General features: G+C 41.9%; 1 protein-coding gene across 1 annotated transcript in view; it reads right to left on the bottom strand.

Annotated features, from left to right (window-relative positions):
* Positions 1 to 797: 797 nt before the first annotated feature.
* SELENOF (selenoprotein F) overlaps positions 798 to 24,294 on the bottom strand; it is a 35,115-nt gene continuing 11,618 nt past the window's right edge. Inside the window, exons 3-5 of the mRNA XM_066623322.1 lie at positions 9,592 to 9,655; positions 2,452 to 2,501; positions 798 to 1,718 (exon numbers count right to left, since the gene is read on the bottom strand). Coding sequence (XP_066479419.1) covers positions 1,587 to 1,718; positions 2,452 to 2,501; positions 9,592 to 9,655 — 246 coding nt within the window. The 3' untranslated portion in view covers positions 798 to 1,586. The remainder of the gene's footprint in view (positions 1,719 to 2,451; positions 2,502 to 9,591; positions 9,656 to 24,294) is intronic.

The following is a 24,294-nucleotide window of genomic DNA, read 5'->3' as shown; positions in this document are numbered from 1 at the left end:
AAGAGGGAATTTATTCATGCAAATATTTTGCTTACTGCAAACTGGGTAATTTTTTGGGTTATAACTGCAGAAATAATATTGTTTGTTTAGAAAAGTAATGAGAAGGAACAAGGCCATCCATGTACCAACATCCCTTTTCCTGCACTGATCCATTTAGACAGCGCAGATCCCAGAGCACCAAAAACCGAGAAAGTAATTTATGTCATCACAAGCTTTTTAATACTACAACTGTGTGAATGAAGTTGATCAGAATAAAAATAGACTCTACATTTTGGATAGATAAGTCTTTTATAAGATAAGGGCAGGAGGTCTGGTCTAGAGGGTTGAGCCTCCATTTGCCTGAAGATAACATCTGAAGGTCGCCAGTTCGAGGCCACCGGCACCGTGCGAACTTGAAGCAGCTGACAAGCTGAGCCGAGCTATTCCATCTGCTCTGAGTGTGGAAGGATGGAGGCCAGAATGTGCGGCCAGATCAAGAAAGAAACATCTGATTGTTGTGGTTTCTTGAAAGATAGAACCTTTCAAACTGTAAAAATCCCTATGGGGATTTAAATTGCCTGCCCATGTAAACCGCCTTGAATAAAGTCTGAGGAGAAATCTGAGGACCTAGAAAGGCGGTATAGAAATACCTGTATTATTATTTATTATTATTTTTTGACAGATATTTTTCTAACGCAAGATAAACTGACTGGATAAGCTGGTATATATGTACCTCCTGAGCAAACTTCATCCACAGCTACTTTGCAAAACTGTTTTCTTCAAAACATTTTGTTGTAGTTTATTGGAAGAATGACACATTTGATACAGATTTTGTACAGTAATTTATTGCCATCTCCCACATTTTTCCTCGCACGGAACTCATGTCTGCTGAATGAAAGTAAACCCATTTAGTGAAAGTGCACCTGACATCAGACCTACACATGCCTTTTATTAAGGCTTTCTATGTAGTCATCATTAAAGTGCAGTTCCTTAGAGTTCTCCAGTCACTCCAGATCATGAGTACCTCCATCAGAAAAGATTTCAAATGATTCTTTTTTGAGAGCAGGCATTCATTACAAATATTGTAAATAATGGTTGTATAAAAAAGACAGCTGGGAAATACAAAATGCAGAGGATGCTAGCAGACATCTCTGTGGGAAGCAGAGTACATCTTATTTAGTCCAACTTCCCATCATTGTGCAAAGAAGCAGCAGCATATATGTATATAAAAAGCAAAGCAATCATCTCAGTTATTGGGAGCTGACAAACAGGCTTGCCTGTTTAAAAGAAAGGATAACCCAATTATAACAAATTTCAGTATTTGCATTACATTTGTCTCAAAGCATTTCATTAATTATCTCCATCACTAAGATGAGCTGAAATATACCAGGACAGGCCATTTGTTCAGCCTGCCAATTTGTCAAATGTGCCGTGCTTGAAGCTTCTGCTTCTAATTAAAAGATGTTGAGTACCACACAATATGGGATGGCTTTAAAATTAATGCAGAAGCTGGAATGATTTCCAGGGTTTATCACACTTTGTCTGAGAATATTACCATGATGAAAAATGATGTAAGAAATAAAGACTGGGGGGGGGGGGATCAAGAATTAGAGGCGCTCTAGTTTTTCACTTAGGAATTCTTCAACGCTGTCTGTGTTCCACTTGAGGATGCTCAGCTCTTCAGCAATGTTTCCACTGTCATCCAAGAGCTTCAGTACAGGGTCAGAACCCCTTACATACTGCACAGAAGAAACAGGAAGGTTAATATTGTCCTGGCTTCAAACATGAGACATATCAGGCAGCATCCACCTTCTTCCCTACAAGTATCAGTTAGCATACCACAGTTGTTCAAGTACCAATTTCAAATTGAATTAATTACTGTGGACTGGTGTGAAACTACGCCTATACATGTATACATTCACAATGAAAAGTCAAAGCAAAGCAGCACTGCTTTCAATAAGGCTAGATTAGCTACCCCGTGGAACTGAGTGATGTCTATGCATGCCAGCAGAAACTTCTGCTACAGAAATTCCACCAAAAGTGAAAATACAGATCCATTGGAGTTGCCTGGAATGTTGCCATTTAAATCAAATCAGGGTTGCACCCTGAAAAGGACATACCAATAGCTTCATTCAAATGTTGCTAAATTCAAAGGAAGTGTGCCACATGATAGTACAATTAATATTCCATGTCCTGCCCTTCACTCCCACTTTCCAAAAGTTGTAGTTTTGAGACAGCCTTTTTAAAATACATTCCCATGCTTAGGCTAACTGTTGAAGACAAATTTGATAAACCAATAATGTCCTTCCTACATTAGTTAAATCAACATTTATAGGTCGGTCACACCATCGGAGACTAAATTTTCCATCAGTCAGACCGAACGTTTGCATTTTTATCCATTACAAACATTTGATGAGTTTCAATCTAAAGTTAAAACCAAAAAAAAGATAATAAAGCAATATCAGTACATACCTTGATCTGCAGTCCCCTGAACAGTTTAGGCTTGTCACTTCTGACAAAAGCTGTAATTTGGAGGCAAAAAATTCATAAAGTTATTCTAAACATATACAATCCATCTGAATGAATGTTTCCTTCCTAAAAGTGAAAGCAATCCTATTCACAGCTTTAAAACAGTAAAGATGTAAAATTAAAGACCTCAGACTAATATTCTGAAGCCATTTCTAGTGCTCATTGTATTTTCAACTTCTTGTCCATTAAGAACTCATGACAGTATATACTGTGCAGAAGGAGCAAGGAGACAAACCCATTTGTGTTTTTTAGACAATATATACAAAAGGAGCAATAGTGTTTTGTAACATCACAAAAGTTGAGCAGACCCTGGACAATCTCTCAGTTCTGGGTTGATGTTGTGATATGTCTGTGTCCTGGTAGACCAACTAAACTGAACTGCAATGTGGCCTATGGTTAAGGAAGGAATCAGGAGGGCAAACTGATGTAGACCTGTCAGCTGACCCGTAGACATTCATTCATATCCTCATCATATTCTGTGCAGACTAATTTCCTCATGTTAGTTGCAGGAACTATGCAGGAACCATCATTGTTTCAAGAAAATGAAGCTATTAGGTTTGGACGAGAATTGTATGGGGAAATAGATGCGGGGAAATGTATACTAGAACTAGACACCACATTTCTCAAGAAGTGTTAAGAAAGTGGCTGTCATCTCTGGTTCTATTTCTCTCTCTCCATTTCCTGTCACTGAATGTCATCCACTATCTCCACTTTTCTCCTGCATGAGAATGGATCACATACAGCAGCCATAGCATTCTGCTTTATTTTGCTCTAGCCAGGGAACACAAAAGTGGTGGCTGCCAGCCTCCAGCCAGAAGTGGTGAAAGCAGACAGGCAGCTCCCAAAGCATCACTCAGTTGCTTGCCTGTGGACCATTATTAAGATGGCCAGGTGAGTGGCAAATTGTTTAGCTGACTGATGGGTGAAAAGCTGGAAGTGTTTATAATAGCTGTACTGAGCATTTGCTCAACTGGAAGGCATTCCTTTGCAGACACATTTCTGTTTTGCTACTGCAACAACATTCGTCAGAATGGATCTGACTATGTTGAGAACAAAATGAAGAAAACGGGTGGGAAGCTTTGCTATGTTTGATGTCAGCTTAAACTATCAGGCATATTGTAGCACTGTCAGCTTTCTAAATCTAGTGAAAATGAATGGAGACATCTTCTGGAATTAAAAAAAAAAATAGACAACCCACTACAATTTCATTTTCTGCCAAGACACTCTCAATATGTGGAGCTGTCTGAGGATGATTCAACTTCCAAAGACCTGTTGGTGGTATTTTTACAAAAACAAAACCTGAAATGCAAAATGAAAATACAACACAAGCAAGTTAAAAATGGAAAAGGAACTCATGGTATGATCTAAGGGCATCGGTTTGAATTGAAAAATGGAATTTCTTACAGAAATAATATTTCTACAAATTTTCTACTGTAGAAGTTAAAATTCCAGGCAACTTAGCTACGGACTCCAAAGGGCAGTTAAGGTAAGATGCAACTGCCTGGTTTTCTTGCAGACATGGCTTAAAGTGTATGAACAGGACAGACATTGCCACAGCAGGGAAAGGTGAGGCTTCAAAAGATTTTTCCTTGTGCATAGTGCACTACACGCATACCCCTGTATCCACGGGGTTCCATGCCAGATCCCCCTGTGGATAGTGTGAATCCTCAGATACTGGGGACACCCTTTAAAAAGGTAGGGAAAGTAAAGGAAAAAACCAAAAATAGCACTGCCTAACTTTGCACAGCGAAACTGCTGCATTTTGAGGACTGCTGCCTGCAGCCTCTTCCTGATCGCCCCCAGGCTCCTCCCTTCACTCAGTGTTTCCCCAGAATGCACTGGAATGTATATTTAAAGTTACCTCTGAAGAGTTATTTGATATGAATATTTTAATAAAATAAAGTTTTAAGTGTTCCTACTGAAGTCTCCTAGTTTTTAATTTCAGTACACATGATATATTTTTTCACCCTGGAGCCTCTACACTGAAGGAACTTGAAAAAGCGAGTTGCTAACATGTCACAGAAATTATTATGGCCATGCTAGTGATCAGGAGGCATGTGCACACGCACACACATTATTTGTTCACATGAGTGTATACCAAAGTAAAGTGAGTAGGAAAAAAATGGTACTGTATATTAGACTCATAGTCATGTATGTAACAAAGTTGTCTGAAAAATCACATTTACTTCCCCTTTGGAATGCATTTGCTACGTTCTGAATGGAAAATTCTAAAACATTCTTAACAATCCAGATCAAAATCAACTGGATGATGTTTACCTGCCCTTCAATAAGAAGGCAAATTTCTTCATGAGGCCAAAGAATTACAAAACTGTAAGCATGAATGTTCCTGTTTATACTGAGACAAAATCTTTAAAACTGGGGAAGAGTTACAGTCTCACACTTCACCTTTATGATGGTGAAAAATAGAACCTGCACTGATTTATCCAGCAGTGACAACCGGCTTACAAATCAGACAGAATGCAGACACAGGTATGTTAGGGGCAGTTCATCAAGCAGTATTCTGAAATAACTTACACAAAATACAACCTAATCATGGAATCAAACTAAATCAAACCCTAAGAGATATTTTTCAGTGTTATTGGAATTAAATCCAAACCTAAAACTTCACTTGGCTGCAGCAGGTAAACAACAGCAAAAGTTATTCCATTTTATGCAATATATTTTTATAAGCTGTCTTGAACATTTTTTTTAAGCAGAAAGGCAGGATAAAAATACCCTAATAAATAATAAACCATCTTGGTTAATATCAGAGACTCATGAGTGAAAGGCATTTCTTACGATGGTTACCACTAACCCAGAGATGACCCAAGGTGATCCACTGCTTGCGAAGCCCAATGTTGCTGTGCACACCCTCCCAAACTGCATAGGAAGTGGCAATCCAGATGTCTACCTCCTCAGCTTGCTCCTTTCTTGTGCAGGCCTTTTCCAAAAACAGGAAGGTCAGTGGCTCCCAGTACACTTCCTGCTTTGTTGAAAGGGGTTGTGTGAGGAAGGAGTGAGGTAAGGAGGTAGGGAAGCAAACTGCTACCTTCTGATGGTCACAAGGAGGTGGGAGAAGAGAGTAAAGCTGCTTGTGGTATTTTGTTTACGAGTATTTAAAAACCCAACAAATATCAACAGTTTAAATTTGAGAAGTGTTTCTTCTCAAATATTTGTCATTGCATCTGTTATACAGCAGGGACGTGTAGGAAGCAGGTGGAAGAGCCTCACCTGAGCTCCTGGACCACCTGGACCTCAGCTACCAGATGCAACTGGAGAACATGACCAGAGATGTTCTCCGGTTACTTCCAGGAGCCTTTTCTGAAGCCTGCAGAGGCCGCCTCTTGCCAGGAGAGCTTAGTGAAGCTCCAACCTCATGGAGAAGGTCACAACATTCTCCTGAGGGCAGGGGGCTCCCTCCTGCCTTCACTGAAGCCAGAAGAAGCACGGCAACAGCCTGCCCTTGGGGAGAACATCACAATGTTCTCCCCGAGGGTGGTGTGCTTCTCCGCTCTCCCTCCTACAGGGGCTGAGATGGGGCATGGCAAAGCCCCAGCTCTGCCTGTGTGGAGGGGCTTCAGAAAGGGTTTGGACACAACTAGAACTAGGCCCTGCATGACCTGAAAGTGGTATATCACTTCCAGGTCACTGGGCTCCATGACGTTCTGTGCTAGTGAGGCACAGAATGTCCCTGTTATACAGGGTCATAACAGGGTCATTATACAGGGTCTTTTCCATCAGTGGAAGGCATTTCTGTTTGAATAAGGAGGATGACTCATTATTCTGCATGAAATGTAGCTAAACTGGTTCAAAATGTCTGAATTGATTATCCAAATACTTTGAAAGATTACTTTAAAAATACACTGATAATCCAGAACAATTTTTAACAGTGTGACTCACTGATCCAAATTTTTTAGAAAAAAAGATTGATTTTCTAGAAAACATTTCTGTGCAATGGTCTGAAGTGCAGAATTTCAAACATATTACACTAATTTTCTCCCTTATTAAACTTGGTGCCCCATGAGAAAAATGAAATGAACAAATTTCTTAAAATGCTCAGATACTTTATTAGTACCAAAGAACTAACATAATTCAAGGTGCTTCAAAAGGGCTTGAAAGGGCTAATAAGGGCTCATATAATAATTAGGATGAAATTGAGAAAGTAAGTTCCCTTCTAAATTTTTATTGTAGCTCATGACAGGAATCCAATTTTGCATGTAGAAATACAATACACTTGTAAAATTGAGGAAAGTATCAAACAAACTTATAAGAAACCTTATAAAGAAGTAAAAAATTCATTTATTTGTTTGATGGACTGAATTTAAAAATGGTGGGAGGTAAGAAAAGATAGTATTAAGGCTATAGTATCCAAGACTTAAGGACACTTCTTGGAATGAAGCTTCATTAACCCATTTCTGCCCAGCCCACAGGGGTACACATATTGTGTATATGCAACGTTGGGCAGAAATGGCTTAAGCATGGCATTGTTTCTTTAATTGTCACATTGCTCTGAAACGTATCATGCTGATTACAAAAAACGTACTCATTAATTTACATTTCATTCATTCATTTATAAATATGATTTTTTTCAGCCTGCAAGAACGTGTAAAATATATGATGTGGCCCTCTGAAAAATTTGGAGAACCCTGCTCTGTATTATAAAAATCAGTATAATGCTATGACTGACGATCAGCTATTGAATGTGCACACAGTCAATCGTGTGACTGTAATATACATACAACCCAATAAACAAATGCTACAGTTTTGTTGTGATACTTGGCAAGGAACAATATATTGTAGAGGAACCTATCAAGCAAAATTCAGCAAAATGTTAGCAGCAAGAACTTTGACAATAATAGGTTACACAGTTCAATATAACCTAAAAATACTCCATCTTCTGAAGCTGCAGGATGACCTTCAGTTTGCTTCACATTTTGTAACAACCATTCAAGCAACATGCAGGAAACAAATAAAAGCCTTAGAGCCAAAGTAATGGCATTCATTAGGAAACCGCTGGGCTTATTTGTATAGGAAATGCTGAATGGGAGTACCAGTGCAACTAAATTTATCTGTGTGAGTGAAAGATTTCTTAAAATTCAGCTTAAATACTGTTTTCCAAGTAAGCACCTTCCCCATCCACCTTACCAAACAGTGTACATAAGCAGTGACGTTTGTTTTCATCCTACTCCCTTGTTTCTATTGCCAAAGTCACTGTCATTTCCTCAAACTGTTTCGACCTCATATCGCCCATTCAATGAGAGATGGAAGAACTGTTCTTCCATCTCTCATGGCATGGGTGATAAGAGGGCCAATATTCATTGGCAGGCAAGAGTTAGACACGCAGGGCTCATTTAAAACCACCCTGGAACTCCTGACCAATGCTGGTTGTCACTGGAGAAGGGACAAGTATGAGAATGGTGCTAGTGGCAGGGAGAACACTCCAGGGCCACTCACACTCATGCATGAACTCATGAAAGAATGGAAAGCTACCTCTGCAAACACAGTGGGCACCATGCAGCTTAAGCCCTCCCCACCACCCAACAAATTAACACTTTTGTTCAAAGCAGAACTACACATAAGGGATACAGAATATTTTAAAGCTTATGAATAATGTAGATCTACTTAATGGAAGTCATGACCAAGGGAAAAACTCAGTAACCTTAGATTTTTTTCCCCTGCCCAACACTTTATCCATTTCTGTTTCTATCCACAAAATGTGAACAATACTTCCCTTTTTGTTAGGAAAAAAGCTTGTTAGTCAGAAGAATGATTTACTTGGTTCAAATGGTTAGGGGAGAAAATGTTCCTATATTAGGAACCCAAGAACTTCAAGAAGGGCAGCCTGAATGCACAATGTTACTTTAAGAGTACTGAATCTGATATTTGGTATTCAGATTACTTGTTTCTTCAAACATTTATTGGTTGACCAATCAAAATGAAGACTTTGAAATAAAAAATGTTCAGGCTAATAGGCTGTGGTAAAATAAAGCTGTTCTCACCTAATGTTTTGCCAACTACTTTGGACAAAGCAACAGCAGGTAGCTCTTCAAACTATCCGGTATAACAGATGTTCTGATCTTAAAGTCCCAAGGACCTGTTGTTCTACCTCAGTTTTTAAAGTTCTAGATATTTGTATTTCTGAGTGCTGGTAATCAAGAGTCATTTACATACAGAGATTTATAGACTTTGGAACAACATGAACAGGAGAAAGGAGATGTCGAGTGTAAATGACTCTTGGTCACGTTGACTCTTGGTCAAAAGAGGTATGTTACACTGTTTGTTGTGTAGCTCGTCTGCATTTAAAAAAAATTCAAGAGCAAGAGAGAAATTTAGGATAGTTGGAGAAAATTAATTAGTATCTTTTGAAGTCATTGTTTATATATTTTGTTGATTATGAGCTTTAAATGCTGCATTTCAGGACATCTCAGAGCAGCTAACATATAAGAAATTAAAAAAAAATCTTACTAAAAACTACAAATTACAACCATAAATAAATAAACAAATGCAAAAGAGCAATAAGACACTAAAAGCCAGCAAATTAGTGAGCTATGCTGGACTTTGAAGACAGATGTCTCCCAAATGTAGAATTTTTATCAATGAATCAGGCAAAAGTGCTTTAGTTTTTATTCCTTTTTCTCCCCCTTTAAGATGCTTCCCTAAAGATGCAACCCCTAATGCATGCCTTCCATTTCCAAATTCTACTGGCCAGAGTCTAGAGATCACATCCAGAACAATGCTTTCAGGAATGGAAGCACACTCCCTCAACTCAAGCTCCCTCTGAGAACAGAAGTAGCATTCCACTGTGTCTGTCTGAGTGTAAAGCAGAGGGAGCTTGTGTTCATGGTGCACTTTCATTCATGAAACCATTACCCTGGATGCCACCCTAGATGCTTTATACAAAACTGTGGAATAGTTGGGCGTATACGTTCCCCTCGCCCCCACTACAGGATAAGACTCTGCTTCAGAATTCATGTGAAGAGTAGATGTAAGGGGGCTTTCCTTTATGTGATCAATTCAAATCCAAGCTCTCTTAGTCACCGACTTATCAGTCAAGACTAAGTTATCAGCTATCATTTCACTTACCCTGAACTTGAGGGAACCTTCCCAATTTTCATCCACACACTTCAAGAATAGCCCCTGAGTAGAGCTGCAAGACACAGACATTAAAATGATTAAGATTAAAACTTCAGTTAAAAAAAATGGAAAGAAAATATTAACTTTCTATGTATTTTGAGAACTGTGAATAATAAGACATCCAATCCACATATCATGCTGTAACATGCCATAACTGGGACTTCTTCTGCTCCTGTGAAATCCGAAATGTAGCAGCCAAATTAATACTTTAACGTCAATTAATCAATTTATTGATACGGTCATAGGCCAGCACAGACCCTTCATGTCCAAAAGTAAGAGTTTAATGAAATAATGACAACTTCCCAAGCCAGACTGAGTCAACATGAGATTTGCAAAAGACACAAACAAAAATGTTTGGTGGACTGAGAATTATTATCAGCTTTCAAGACTGTGTTAGTTTTTCTAACCTCACAAAGTAGTTTTTGAAAAAGCTTTCAGAACAGCAGCAGTTAATGAATTAATTAACTGCTTCATTGCTGAAGCAGATGAGGAAAGAAGGCTGTCTGGGTGGTTTACTGATTAAATCATAGCCTCCAGAGGAGAGCCACATAACATGTGCTACCATCCAAAAATAAATTGCATGACTTCTTCCCATCTTGTACATTATGATACTGTTCTGTAAACTAAGCAGACCTACAAAACTTGACAAAACTTGACAAAACTTGACAAAAAAAAAGATAGTACTTTATGAAACCAGATCAGATCTGAGCAAATATGATATGTAAAAGTAGATGAAGCTGCTTTATGCCAAATTAGGCCATTCTCTACAGTGACTAGTAGTGGGACTCTTCAGGATTTCAGATGGAATTTTTTCAGTCCCTATTTGGAAATGCCAGGGATTGAACCTGGCACCTCGTGTATTAAAGTGCATGCTCTATCACTGACCTACAGCACAGAGTTTCCTCACTACAGTGTTGTGAACCCTGCATTAATGGCCCTTGGATTCATGGACTTTGGAAATAGTGGACATTGTCTGCTTCTTTAAAACTAGGCCTATATGTTCTGGGCATGTCACATGTGCCACATGAATTTAATGGATTTTTGGCATTAATAAACATGACTGCCTCCTACTACTAGTCTGTTAAATCAAGACATTGTTGTGTTTCCTTATGACAACAGTGAGCCCAGTCAATCTACCCCTTTTGTGCCAATCTTATGAGTAGCAGCAATTATTCACAAAGACAAGAAATCTTGCCTTTCAACAGGACTTTAGGCTTTAGCATCTAACAAAAGCCAAAGTACTACCAACTCAGGTTTCAAACATAAAATCTTAATTGTGGCTTTTATCTTGTGTTTGACATGACTTCCAAAGTTAACTGAATCAAAATCATGTGGAGTATGACTAGTTGACAGGGGAAGTAGCCCTGTGTGACTGACAGTCAATTTTTTTTCCTACAGAAGAACAGAATGAAAAGCAGTAGAACACAGTACATAACATCCTGGAAGGTACATAGATGGATAAGACAGTATCCATATTTTTAAATTATTTTTATGAAAATAAAATAAAAATAATTTTAAATAAAGAAATGGAACAGATCCAGCCAAAATGCAATATTTTTATGTCCCACCGATTTTAATGAGAGAATTAAATACATGCTTAAATCTCTCCCATTAAAATTAATGGAACCTAAAAGAGCTAAGTTAGATTATGCCAACAGTTTGACCACGTACTGAAGTCTAATACAAGGGCAGGGGGAAGAATTTGGAAAAAAAGGTGTGGAATAGACTACTTGTTCGTCTCCTACACCAGAGTCTCCCAGGAGCTCCTTTCTGAATGAAAATTAAAACTATGGGCCTTGATTTAGACTTTAGATATTTTTGACTACTAGATATTGAACAGCAAGATTTGCTGGGTGCTGCTAGTAAGATTTGCTAACCATAACATCTGCATCTTCAAGGGAGTTGTGGGCACATGGCTAAATACTTTTACTATTTAAAAAGACCTAATGAGTGTAGAGCCTTCTCCCTTGCAAGAAGTAATACTATGCCCTCCGAGGTTCTACGTGGTAGATTCAGGGCACAATCCTAACTCCTTATGTCAGTGCTTTCCAGCACTGACATAAGGGCAATGCAGCTCTGAGGTAAGGGAACAAATATTCCCTTACTTTGAGGAGGTCACAGTGAGTGACACCCAACTGCAGGATGCAGCACATGTCCTATTGGCACCGCTATGCCAGTGCTGGAAAGCACGGACATAGGATTCTGCCCTCAGAGAAATTCCTCTGGAGGCAAAAACATGCGTTTGCTTCCTTAGGTGTGGTAGAATTCTTACAATGTATGATCCTATATTGTCCCCTTTACAAGGATCTCCGTTCAGCCTTTCTTAAGGGTCTTCTTGACAGGAGGGCAGGTTGGGCTGACTCAGAAAAAATGTGGTTCATCCTTTCAGAGGATAATGAAGATATCTCTGTGAAAGTGGTGTCTCTATTGAATTCAATTATTAAAAGGAGGAGGCAGTTAAACGCTAATGTAAAGGAAAGTTAGGGTATTCCTTTTTTATTTTTTAACTGTTTTTGATTTTTTACACACACACCCGTGTGTGTAAAGGTATGCATGGAAAGGTATGGTGATGATGTTGAAGAAACTTGCATTATATACTGCCTTACATGAATTAAAAGGGGAAAATACTCTTTTATTTGTAAGTACACATGCCGGTCCCTCTGCATATGATTCCAGAGGTCTCCAAACCCTGGCCCGAGGGCCAAACCCAGCCCACCGGAGGACTTGATCTGGCTTGTGGCATGTGGTGAGGAAGCTTGACTGTTCCAGTCCACAGAAACCAGCTGCCTGACTGGGTACACATAGCCTCGTGTAGAGAGATGCTTCTGCTGTAGAGGCTTCCCCGAAGATTGCCCCAGAAGGCTTTGCTCCTGTGGGAATTCCCTTGGAGAACTCAGCTCGCTCAATGTGTGTGAATAACACACCCTCTGGAAACCTGAGAGAAGGAGTTCCAGATAAATTCAAAACGCTGATCAGATTGCTGAGCAATCACTCCCATCTATCCAACAAGTACTGAAAGGATGTTTTTGGGACAGAGCTGACAGTTTGGTTGCAAATACAGATGGTTTAATATAACCAGAGAAAGGTTAATTATTCCTTATACGCGAAAGAGCGCTTAGGAATGCTAGAGTGTATGAAAATCTGAAAGAAACATAAAGAAGGTATGACATTACCTAATCCAGGAGTCTCCAAACTTTTTGGTATGAGGGACATATATATCTGACCCAGTGTTGAGGGCCGGAAAATAAATAAATGTAAATAAACAATAAACGTATTAAAGATAAAAGAGAGGAGAATGGATTTTGGGGGAAAAAAAGGATTGACGAAACTGAGGACAAAATGGATTTGCACAGGAAGGGGGGAATGGATTTTGAAAAGGAAAATTAATTTGGGAGTATGAATTTTGGAAAGGAGGAACATGGTAGAAAATCAATATTTTTTGAAAAACATTTTTTGAAGAGGAAATTATTTGGAGGGATTGGGGAGAGAATTAATGTGTTGGAGGTATAAAGAGTTCGGGAAACAACTGATAAGTAAAGTTGAGAGAAATCTGAGAAATAAATTAATCTAAATGCTTTTTACGTCCTTTACTTACAACATGAGGGAAATAATCATGTACCCTACAGTGATCACCTTGAAGAAAATGTGGGACAAATATCTGATGATGGTGACAGAGGAGTTTGGGAGAGGGAAAGTGTGTTCCCACCTCTCAATTTGGAATAATCATTTTGCAATTTCAGCTTCACAACTCCCAATATCTACCAAACAGCAAGGAAAACAAGCATCTTTTCTTTCTCCCACTTATATGCTTTGTACAACATGCACATACTTTTAAAGGATGCTGATGGGCTTTTAACACTTTGCTCAAATTTTAATACTGGCAAAATATTATCAAACTAAGATTTCAGAGTTCCATTTGTAATAAAAATACATCAACTGGGGAGAAGAAAAAAACAACCAAACACTGGAAACTTAAATCACCCTCAACTGACACCATCATGAATAAGATGAGAATCTGGCCCAATGAACGATTACTACTACTTTGACAGAGCTTCTGGCAGAAGCCCAAAGACATAAAGCCTGTATAGAACTAAAAATAAAGAGACAGAATCCTTAAAGCTGACAGCTGCATTTTAATTAGTGTAACAGAATGAAACAGACTTTAAAATGAAGTGAAATCAGGTCACTCCAAGTAAAATTAGCCCACAGCACTAAATGCATTCTATTATCAATTCCTCTGAACTGGAGACTCTGTACGGCAACCCAGATCAAATTATTATCAAAGATCCATGCTGTTCAAATATTTCCACCTCTCTTATCTCTTTGCTACACAAAATATGTCTTTGAAAGTGAATAGCTACTGGAAGAGTGGATTTATGACGTCATTGTAAAAATGATTTTCTTATACTGGCACATTAGCAGTGGTGTCATTGTTGGATGATGGCAATATTTTCCCCTAAATTCTTTGCTTAGGTTAGCCACACTCACACCACTATTCCTTCATGTCCCCTGGAACTATGGATTCTGCTCCCCAGCTTGCCTGGTCACCTGTAGAAAGTAAAAATAGTCTGCAGGTGATTGCCAAATCACCATGGTTCTAAGGAGGGTGTATTATATGAAGCCACCCTAATGCTGCTAAGGAAGGAGGCAAACGGAAGTTTGCAGAGGGGGAGGGGGAGGGGGAGGTTTGCAGAGGGCGAGCAGGGAGGAGGCAAACGGAAGTATTGCTCTCCCTTGCAATACCGGGTAGATGGGACTCGTCAGCCTAGGAAGGCAGCTCATCTAAGAGAAGGAAACTCTGACCTCAAACCTCCACTGCCTTGTGGCTACATCCAGTTGTGGAAAAGGCTTCAGGAGTCAACCTCGAGGCAAAATCAGGAGCAGAAGTCCCTGAGGCAGTTCATGGCTGAACACAGTCACGTTCTGGCAACTCCTGCGATGCCACTGGAACCAACCGTATTGGCCTCTGCCTTTCCATTGGACCATTTCAGCGACGTGGAGAGGGGGGATTTGCTGCATGAGTAACAGCCTATCCTCCATACCTTCTTTACCCAGGCTTCGCGCACTGGAGAGGACACTCCAACTTCGCCATACGGCGTCGGCACAACACGGGAAGCAGCAGTTTACCGGTTATAAGTCTTTGCTCGATTGGCGTAGAGCATGACGCCAGGGGCTGCTTCCGACGGTGGGAGAGATCATTGCAACTCATTGGGCAGCTACTGCCCGCCTTAAGCTGGGCAGTCCCCAGCCAGTAAGGTGTTGCCTCGCCACGGTCCGTTAACCTCATGGGGTGCGTGGGGTTTAGGGTGAAAACCGACAAGCGGATCGACAACTCTGCACCATGCAACAGAAAACAGAAAACTCCTGCCCTAAAGCTGGGCACCTGGAACGTTAGGACAATGACACCTGGCTTCTCTGATGACCTGCAAGAAATAGACGATGCACGCAAAACAGCTGTCATCGACATGGAGCTGAGCAGACTGCAGTTGGACATCATCGCCCTTCAAGAGACAAGGCTGCCAGATTCTGGATCTGTCAAGGAGAGAAATTTCTCATTTTTCTGGCAGGGAAAACCACCAAACGAAACCAGGGAACATGGCGTTGGCTTTGCGGTCAGAAATACCCTGCTGAAATCCATCATCCCACCTACTGTGGGAAGTGAAAGAATTTTGTCCCTGCAGCTCCAGTCATCAGCAGGACCTGTCACTCTCATCAGTGCTTATGCACTGACTCTGTCGTCTCCAGCAGAAGCCAAAGACAAATTCTATGATGACCTGGCCACCACTGTCAAGAAAATCCCTGTAAAAGAGCCATTGTTCATCCTCGGCGATTTCAATGCTAGAGTTGGTGCTGATAACAGTTCATGGCCCACTTGCTTAGGTCAGTTTGGCACTGGGAGGATGAATGAAAATGGCCAACGCCTGCTAGAGTTTTGCTGTCATCATGGTCTCTGTGTCAGCAACACATTCTTCAACACAAAGCCCCAACATAGAGTCTCTTGGAGACATCCAAGATCAAAGCACTGGCACCAGCTCGACCTGATCCTCACCAGACGCTCCAGCCTTCCCAGCATCAAGATCACACGCAGTTATCATGGTGCTGCCTGCGACACTGACCACTCCCTGGTGTGCAGCAGAGTGAAACTGCAAACAAAGCGACTGTATCACACGAAACAGGAAGGAAGACCTCGCATTGATACCAGCAAGACCCGAGATCAGAGGAAAGTGGAGGAATTTGCACAAGCACTTGAGGAATCTCTTCCAGGCCCGGCTGACGCAAATGCATCCAACAGATGGGAACATTTCAAGAATACCGTTTACAACACCGCCTTGTCCATATTCGGCAAGAAGACCAACAAGACGGCAGACTGGTTTGAAGCCCACTCTGAGGAGTTGACACCAGTCATTGAGGAAAAGAGGAGAGCTCAAGCAGCATACAAGGCCTGTCCCAGTGAGCGCAACCTGCAGGTCCTCCGAACTGCTCGCAGCAAAGTCCAACAGACTGCCAGGAGATGTGCTAACGACTACTGGCTCCAGCTCTGTTCCCAGATACAGATAGTAGCTGACACGGGAAACATCAAGGGGATGTATGACGGTATCAAGCAGGCCCTAGGTCCAACACAGAAGAAAATTGCCCCTCTGAAGTCTGCCACAGGCGAGGTCATCCAGGATTGGGCGCAGCAGATGGAATGCTAGGTGCAGCACTACTCTGAGCTATATTCCAGAGAAAATGTAGTCACTGAAGAAGCACTGAACAACATTGAGTGCCTGCCTGTGCTGGAAAAGCTTGACAGTGAACCAACCCTAGAAGAACTTCACGTGGCCCTGGACTCCCTTGCCTTTGGCAAGGCACCAGGAAAAGACAGCATCCCTGCTGAAGTCCTAAAATGCTGCAAAGAGATCATCGTCACTGAGCTGCATGAAATCCTCTGTCTCTGCTGGAGAGAAGGTGGAGTACCTCAAGACATGAGGGATGCAAACATCATCATGCTGTACAAGAACAAAGGTGACAGGGGTGACTGCAACAACTACCGTGGCATCTCTCTCCTTAGCGTTGTAGGAAAGCTGTTTGCCTGAGTTGTACTAAAGAGGCTCCAGGTACTTGCAGAGAGCGTCTATCCAGAATCGCAGTGCGGATTCCGAGCCAACAGGTCCACCACTGATATGGTATTCTCCCTTAGACAACTGCAGGAGAAATGCAGGGAACAACGACAGCCACTCTTTATAGCCTTCATAGATCTCACGAAGGCTTTCGACCTGGTCAGCAGGGACAGCCTCTTCAAGATTCTGCCCAAGATCGGATGTCCACCCAGGCTCCTCAGCATCATCAGATCTTTCCACAAGGACATGAAAGGCACTGTTGTCTTCGATGGCTCCACATCAGACCCCTTTGACATCTGAAGCAGAGTGAAGCAGGGCTGTGTTCTTGCGCCAACCTTGTTTGGGATTTTCTTCACTGTCCTGCTGAAGCAGGCCTTTGGAACTGCAACAGAAGGCATCTATCTCCGGACCAGATCAGACGGAAAGCTCTTCAACCTCTCCAGACTGAGAGCAAAATCCAAAGTCCAGCTGAAATGTCTGGGTGACTTCCTCTTTGCCGACGATGCAGCTGTCACTACCCACTCTGCCATCTCCAGCAGCTCATGGATCGTTTTAGCAAGGCCTGCCAAGATTTTGGACTGACAATCAGCCTGAAGAAAACACAGGTCATGGTTCAGGATGTGGACTCACCTCCCTGCATTACAATCTCTGCGCATGAACTGGAGGTTGTCCATGACTTTCTGTACCTTGGCTCAACGATCTCCGACACTCTTTCTCTTGATACCGAGCTAAACAAGCGCATCGGTAAAGCAGCTACCACGTTTTCCAGACTCACAAAGAGAGTCTGGTCCAACAAGAAGCTGACGGAACATACCAAGATTCAGGTCTACAGAGCTTGCGTCCTGAGTACACTTCTGTACTGCAGCGAGTCATGGACTCTTCGCTCACAACAGGAGAGGAAACTGAGCGCTTTCCACATGCGCTGCCTCCGACGCATCCTCAGCATCACCTGGCAGGACAAAGTTCCAAACAACACAGTCCTGGAACGTGCTGGAATCCCTAGCATGTATTCACTGCTGAAACAGAGACGCCTGCGTTGGCTCGGTCATGTCATGAGAATGGATGATGGCCGGATCCCAAAGGATCTCCTCTATGGAGAACTCGTGCAAGGAAAGCGCCCTACAGGTAGACCACAGCTGCGATACAAGGACATCTGCAAGAGGGATCTGAAGGCCTTAGGGATGGACCTCAACAAGTGGGAAACCCTGGCCTCTGAGCGGCCCGCTTGGAGGCAGGCTGTGCAGCATGGCCTTTCCCAGTTTGAAGAGACACTTTGCCAACAGTCTGAGGCTAAGAGGCAAAGAAGGAATGCCCATAGCCAGGGAGACAGACCAGGGACAGACTGCACTTGCTCCCGGTGTGGAAGGGATTGTCACTCCCGGATTGGCCTTTTCAGCCACACTAGACGCTGTGCCAGAACCACCTTTCAGAGCGCGATACCATAGTCTTTCGAGACTGAAGGTTGCCAATACAATGCTGCTATCAGTGGTAGTCCAGGATGAGAAAGCTGCCTAATCAATCCTCACTCTAGTGTTACAAAGGCAGGACCAGTGTGAAATTTTTCTTTCTTCTGCTCAGATTTAAAGCCTGAAGCTCCAAAGCTGGAAAGAAGACAGGAAGCAACTGCCACAATCATATAGCAGAGGACCAATGGCAGCTGCCCATTCTGGCTCCGTCTGTCTTCTGAAAAGTATGTGCATGTGGGAGAACCCTGGGGAAATAAGGGAGGGAAGCTCGTGCAAGTGGGTAACTACTTCTGTTTTATAATTTGCAAATCTGAAATAAGCAAGAGAGAGAGAGAGAGAGAGAGAGAGAGAGAGAGAGAGAGAGAGAGCTTATACATATATATAAAATATTGCTTAGGATGTTTTTGTTTAATACTAGATTATAATATGCACCATTAATATGGCTGTGCTGTAAACTTGTAATATGGTTGCCATTGCTATTAATAATAAGAGATATATGGATAATCTACCAGGAAAGGAAGAGGAAAAAGAAGTCTGGGCATTTCCTAGAAAAAGAGACATTACTAGTTCTACAGGAGCTGACAACCACTGAAAGGACAAATACAAATTAATAGCTAGTACAAGTGAGCATCACTTAGCAACATTCTAACCAGTGATGGCCCACATATGTGACAGCCACCGCTGACCCCGGTTCACCCCCCCTCCCAGTGTCCTTCTCTCAGATGAGCTGCCTTCCCAGGCTGACTAGTCCCATCTACCCGGTGGCTGTTTAGTCGCCTCTTACGGCACATACAGCCAAACTGAGGGCCTGTTCTTATCCCCAGCCCCTGGGGGATGACGCAGGAGTGCAGGGGCAGAAAGGAAGATTGTGGAAGCAGGGATGGGGCTAATGGAGGGTTGCAGAGAGAGAGGGCGCAGGGGTGGAGCTAATGAAGGATTGCAGAGAGAGAGGAAGCAGGGGTGGGGCTAATGGAAGATTGCACAGAGAGAGGGAGCAGGGGTGGAGCTAATGCTCCACCTTCATTCCTGCTTCCTCTCTCTCTGCAATCGTCCATTAGCCCCATCCCTGCTTCCTCTCTCTGCAATCCTCCATTAGCCCCACCCCTACTACTGCCTCTATAAAGCTCAGAAAAGCCTCCAGAGGCAAGGGAAGCATAGCTCCCCTTGCCTTTGGAGGCTTCTCATAATGTCAAGCTTTGCTTAGCGATGGGGGTGCTGGTCCACATCCCTGTCGCTATGCGACGCACGACTGTACTTAGTTTGGCAGTCGACATGCAGCAAAGAGAAAAGGAAACATAATTGGCAGACAATTATTAAAAACTAGCATGAATTGACATGGAGTTCCAGAATTCATTGACTGAAATCAAACTAGCACTTCCCACAGTGCTTTTTATGCTTTATTTACCATGTCAGCCTGTTAGCAAACTTTGGTGTACAATATAAATTTTAAAAGCTAGTGCACATTCACTCTTAATAAGCCATCAGAATGCAAAGTTTTTTTTGCACATAAATATGAGCAAAAATATTCTTCAACAAAGATTCCCCATCACAGATGGCTGGTTAAGTTAGCACTTTGGGTTATCCAACAGCATATGCTACTTAGGGCAAAAAGCTGGTGAGCTCTATGCCCACGGGAAGCAGCACCGTAAGTGCAGTGATGGCTATGTTTGCAAATTACAGGCAACATGACACAGTTATGCCACCTCTTTCGCACAGATGGGCCCACACTTCTATTTGTGAATTATAGGAATTCTTTGTAATGCGTATACAAGGTCTACAAATCCAAAGGAAGTCAAGAAGGGTTATGGATCACTTCAACAAATGCTTCAGTGTTGCAAGTGGTGAAGAATTGTCCCTTACAGAGAAAACCAAAACAAGAGAAAAAGGGAAGATCTTTTGATGCAGAGTCACAGTGAATGCCAGGAACTCACTTTTTAGTTTGCTGTGTAGGCTGAAAACAGTTTTGCTTTCTGGATACAGAAAGAAAAATCACAAAAAAAACAATTTGCAAATTTCTCTTGATAGTTTTCCACTTTTGCAAAGTTGCTCAAACTGATGATTGGGCAGGAGATCCTGGTCTGATGCTGATGCAGGGTTTTCCAACCTGCATTCTGTGGGCTCAAACACTTCACACACCTGCACTTTCTTTTTAACAACCTGTTGTGTGCAACGCATGTGCTCAACCACTGAGCCCTTGCATCAGTGCAACTATACTCTACCAGGCCAAAGGGAGGGAGGAACTTCCATGGGTAGAGAACATATGCTCCAGATTGCTTAACCCCAGTTAAGAAAAAAAACAAAAACAAAACCCATTGTTTGCACTGAACTTTTTATATTTACAAGACACCAGCAATGGCCAAGGAAAAGATGCAGCGCTGGGGTGAAAAGGGACATTTGCTCTTCCTCTTTGCCAATTAGCCATTACTGGTTAAGGAACTGGTCCATGAAAGCTCACGGGGGGGGGGCACAGAAGAAAGCTTCGAGAAAGGACAAGATGCCAGATAGCAAGAATGGGTGAAGTTATTTGATCTAAAAACAAGCAGCTTGCTTTTTGATTCTAGACGCGGTGAGAGCATCAGTGGAAGAGAAGCTCCGACACCTCCCAACCCCTCTGCCCACATGCAGACCAGTTTATAAGAACAACAGGCATGCTAATCTGTTAAAAGAAAAAGACAATTTTGAAGAAAAAAAAATGTAAAGCTGCAATCCTATACACACTTTCCTATGAGTAAGCTCCACTGAATGCAATGAAACTTACGTCTGAGTAGACATGTATAGAGTTGCACTATAAATTGGTTTCATGTTCCACTGTAAACATTACCGTTTTTAGAGTAGTGAACATTTAGTCAACAATAGCTGCAATTGTCAATACCACCCTAAAATGGTTTCAAGTGGAATGTACAGAGCGAGGTGCATCAAAAAATTTTTTAATGGAAGGGCACTAAAATCCATAACCCACTCCTCCTAACAATCATATTTATCTATAATTAAGGACACTTGCTTCTTTGATACCATCAGATGATATAGGGAAACAGATATGGCCCTCTTAAGTGTAGCTATTTTCAGCAACTGCAAAATGTTGGCAATTTCTTTTGCTACTACAATTTCATGCACAGTTACCTTTCCCTCCATTTCATCCTTCTGTGTCTCACACGCATTCTGTGTGGAAGAGGCTGAGGTTTACAATGAGCAGCTGTCTAAAGTAATGCTGTTAAAGCAAACTTCTGAATTAGTCTGAAATTGGATACAGAATTTCCGGACCCTGAAAGTAGTCAAGTGCATTGTTTGGGGTGAAGTTGCCAGCACTAGAACAATTCTTTGTAACTATTTATTGTTACCAAAATATTTTCTTCCTTGCAAGAAGCAACTGTACAAGAGGTAACTTTACCATCTGTTTTTCTATTGAGGGAGTTGAGGGAGTGAAATTTTATCTTCACTAACATCAGTGGAAGCTACTGATTTCCGAAGCGGCAAAACTCCAGCGTCCCGATCCAAGTCGTGCTACATGTAAGAACTGCTTTTTGTGTTGTCTATGTTGTGTCTGAATTCAGATGGACATATACATGTGAACATGCACCCAATTTACTATGCAATTTGATCCAGGAAGCAGTACACATTCAGTAACTTACTTCCCTACACAGATCTCCTTCTCCAAATGAGGACAGAAATGGTCAGTAGTACCATTATACAAACATGGTACAAAAATAGGCAGAATGTAAAGAAATCTACCTTGGATGAACCCTGATCCTACAAATACCCCTGATGAGACTGTAATCAGCCTCACTCATGATATCAAGTACAGGGGCTCCCATATCCGCGGAACCCGTATCTGCAGATCAAGTCTGGGGCCCTCCCAGTGTGCACAACCCCTTTGGAGGTGAGGGGAGCAGAGTCTGTGGGGGGGACAGCCGGCTGGGACCATGGGGAGAGGTGTTCGCCTGTATCTGCAGTTTCAGTTATCCGCAGGGGGTTCCAGAATAGAGGGGCATGCCTGTACTAAATGATACATATTGTGTTTCAGCTTTGAAAAATAAATAGAATGATAAATGATAATGATCGATTAATAATAGCCTATGAGCATACTTTTCAGGAAATCCTAACCCAATAAATCAGCGGTTTTCAAACTCTCAGGGAGAGTCTGAACCTCAGTAAGTTATTGCGGGGGCAGAGGGAGGCAGTGACGCGATCCCCAGGATCCCTTAAGGGGAAAGTGGCTAGGGCTCACAGGCTGGGGAGTCGCGATGCCCCAGTTTGAAAAGCCCTGCAATAAATGTTTCTATTTAAAGTCTTAATTTTTCTCAGGAACAAAGTCATTTGATAAAAACTAGCATTTCCTGTAAATTATTTCACATTGTTAGAGGATTTAAACACAGTTCTTAAAAATTTATACTTAAGATGATGTACGAAAGAAAAGTAAGCTTAAATGAAAAACACAACTCTCAATATAGTTCAGCAGTAGAGCACATGCTTTGCCTGAAATGGTTCAACCTCCATCACGTCTATTGTAAAGGATCAACCTAGTAGGTGATAGGAGAGCATCCACTGGTAAGGTATCTGAGACAACTGGTGTAAATGGGACTAGTGACGCAACTAGATAAACCAATGGTCTGACTGGATATGAATTTGCTTGCTATGTCTTTTTCCCTTGCTCCAAAGTTGCATCCAAAGCATTATTCCACTGTTTCACTAGAATCATGTTTAATCATAGCGGAATGGAAATGGGTTTTACAATGAGAACACAGAAGTAAGAAGAAGCTCGATGTGATTAAGGCAAAGCCGGAAGAAGAAAGACTCCCTGAAGAACTACAAGTCATGCTAGCACAGGCATTAAGTCATCATCTGAAATCAGTACTTAAATCTTCTCTGCTGGAATCTGAAGAGCGCAAATGTTTGTTTAAAACCCATAGGCAAACCCTTGTGTCCCATTCCCTTTCCTAATGTCTAGACTGCAACACTTTAGGCAAGGCCTGTCTTTTGAATCATTGTGAAGTACTTGGAAATTTTTTCTAGAGCTACATAGGTAAGAATTTGTATTTCTTATGATTGCTGTGAGAAGATCTCATCACATGAAGAAAAAAAATATGGTTTTCAGTACTGTAGAAAGTGCTCATCCCGGGTCCAACACACACTTTAAAAAACAACCCTTGAGCACAAACCCATGGGTGTTTACTCAGAGGTAAGTCCCATAGTGCTCAATAGGTCTTACTTCCAGGAAAGTGTGCATAGGATTGCAGCCTTAAAGAACTCATTTCTGGGCAAATGGTGTTCTACAAAACAGATTTCCAAACCCTGGCCCGGGTGCCAGATGCAGCCCACGGCGAGCCCCTATTCCACCCGCGGCAAGCCTTTGGTCCCCTGTAAGTGTCTGGCCCACTCAGCAGAATGTGACCGAAGCTGTGCTCCGGTAGCATCTACAATGAAGAGTACCTTGAAAGCACCCTAAGAACCTTTTCAAAAATGGCACATTTGTTCCAGTGAAACAGAACACCATGTACACCACCTGTGTCCTAGTGCATGCTATGTTCAGGCAACAGTTATGTAAGTTATCTTCGTTTAGATAAAACTATTCAAGTAAGGCAGGACTCTCTAGTTCAGGGGTGCTCACACTTTTTTGGCTCGAGAGCTACTTTGAAACCCAGCAAGGCCCGGAGATCTACCAGGGGGGAAGGAAGCGTCTGACAGACACCCCCTTTAATGTATGGAGCCCCTGCTGGAGTCTAGTCAGTTTCTCAGTTTTGTTGCTGCATGCCTGAAGAGCAGCTAAAGTGTCAGTTTCAGTGTCAGTTTAGTGTCAGCTAAATATGTCAGTTTCGTCTAGTCACTAGACGAAACTGACATATTAACAGTTTGGAGAGACAGGGCTCTGCGATCTACTCATTTTGCATCGCGATCTACCGGTAGATAGCGATCCACCTATTGAGCACCCCTGCTCTAGTTCTTAGGAACTTGTCAGGATAATCTGTGGTGCTTGCTTTCCAGGCCAAAGAGATCTGAAAACTGCACTGCCAATTACATCATTTTCATGAAATACAATCATATTGAAAATTATTCTCCCAACTGCTTTTGGGAGAGCTATTTCAGGCTTT

This window comes from Tiliqua scincoides, chromosome 4 (genome assembly GCF_035046505.1).
Source record: "Tiliqua scincoides isolate rTilSci1 chromosome 4, rTilSci1.hap2, whole genome shotgun sequence".
Classification (NCBI taxonomy): Eukaryota; Metazoa; Chordata; class Lepidosauria; order Squamata; family Scincidae; genus Tiliqua; species Tiliqua scincoides.
Note: the sequence above shows the minus strand (reverse complement) of the source record. Positions and strands in the feature narration are given on the sequence as shown.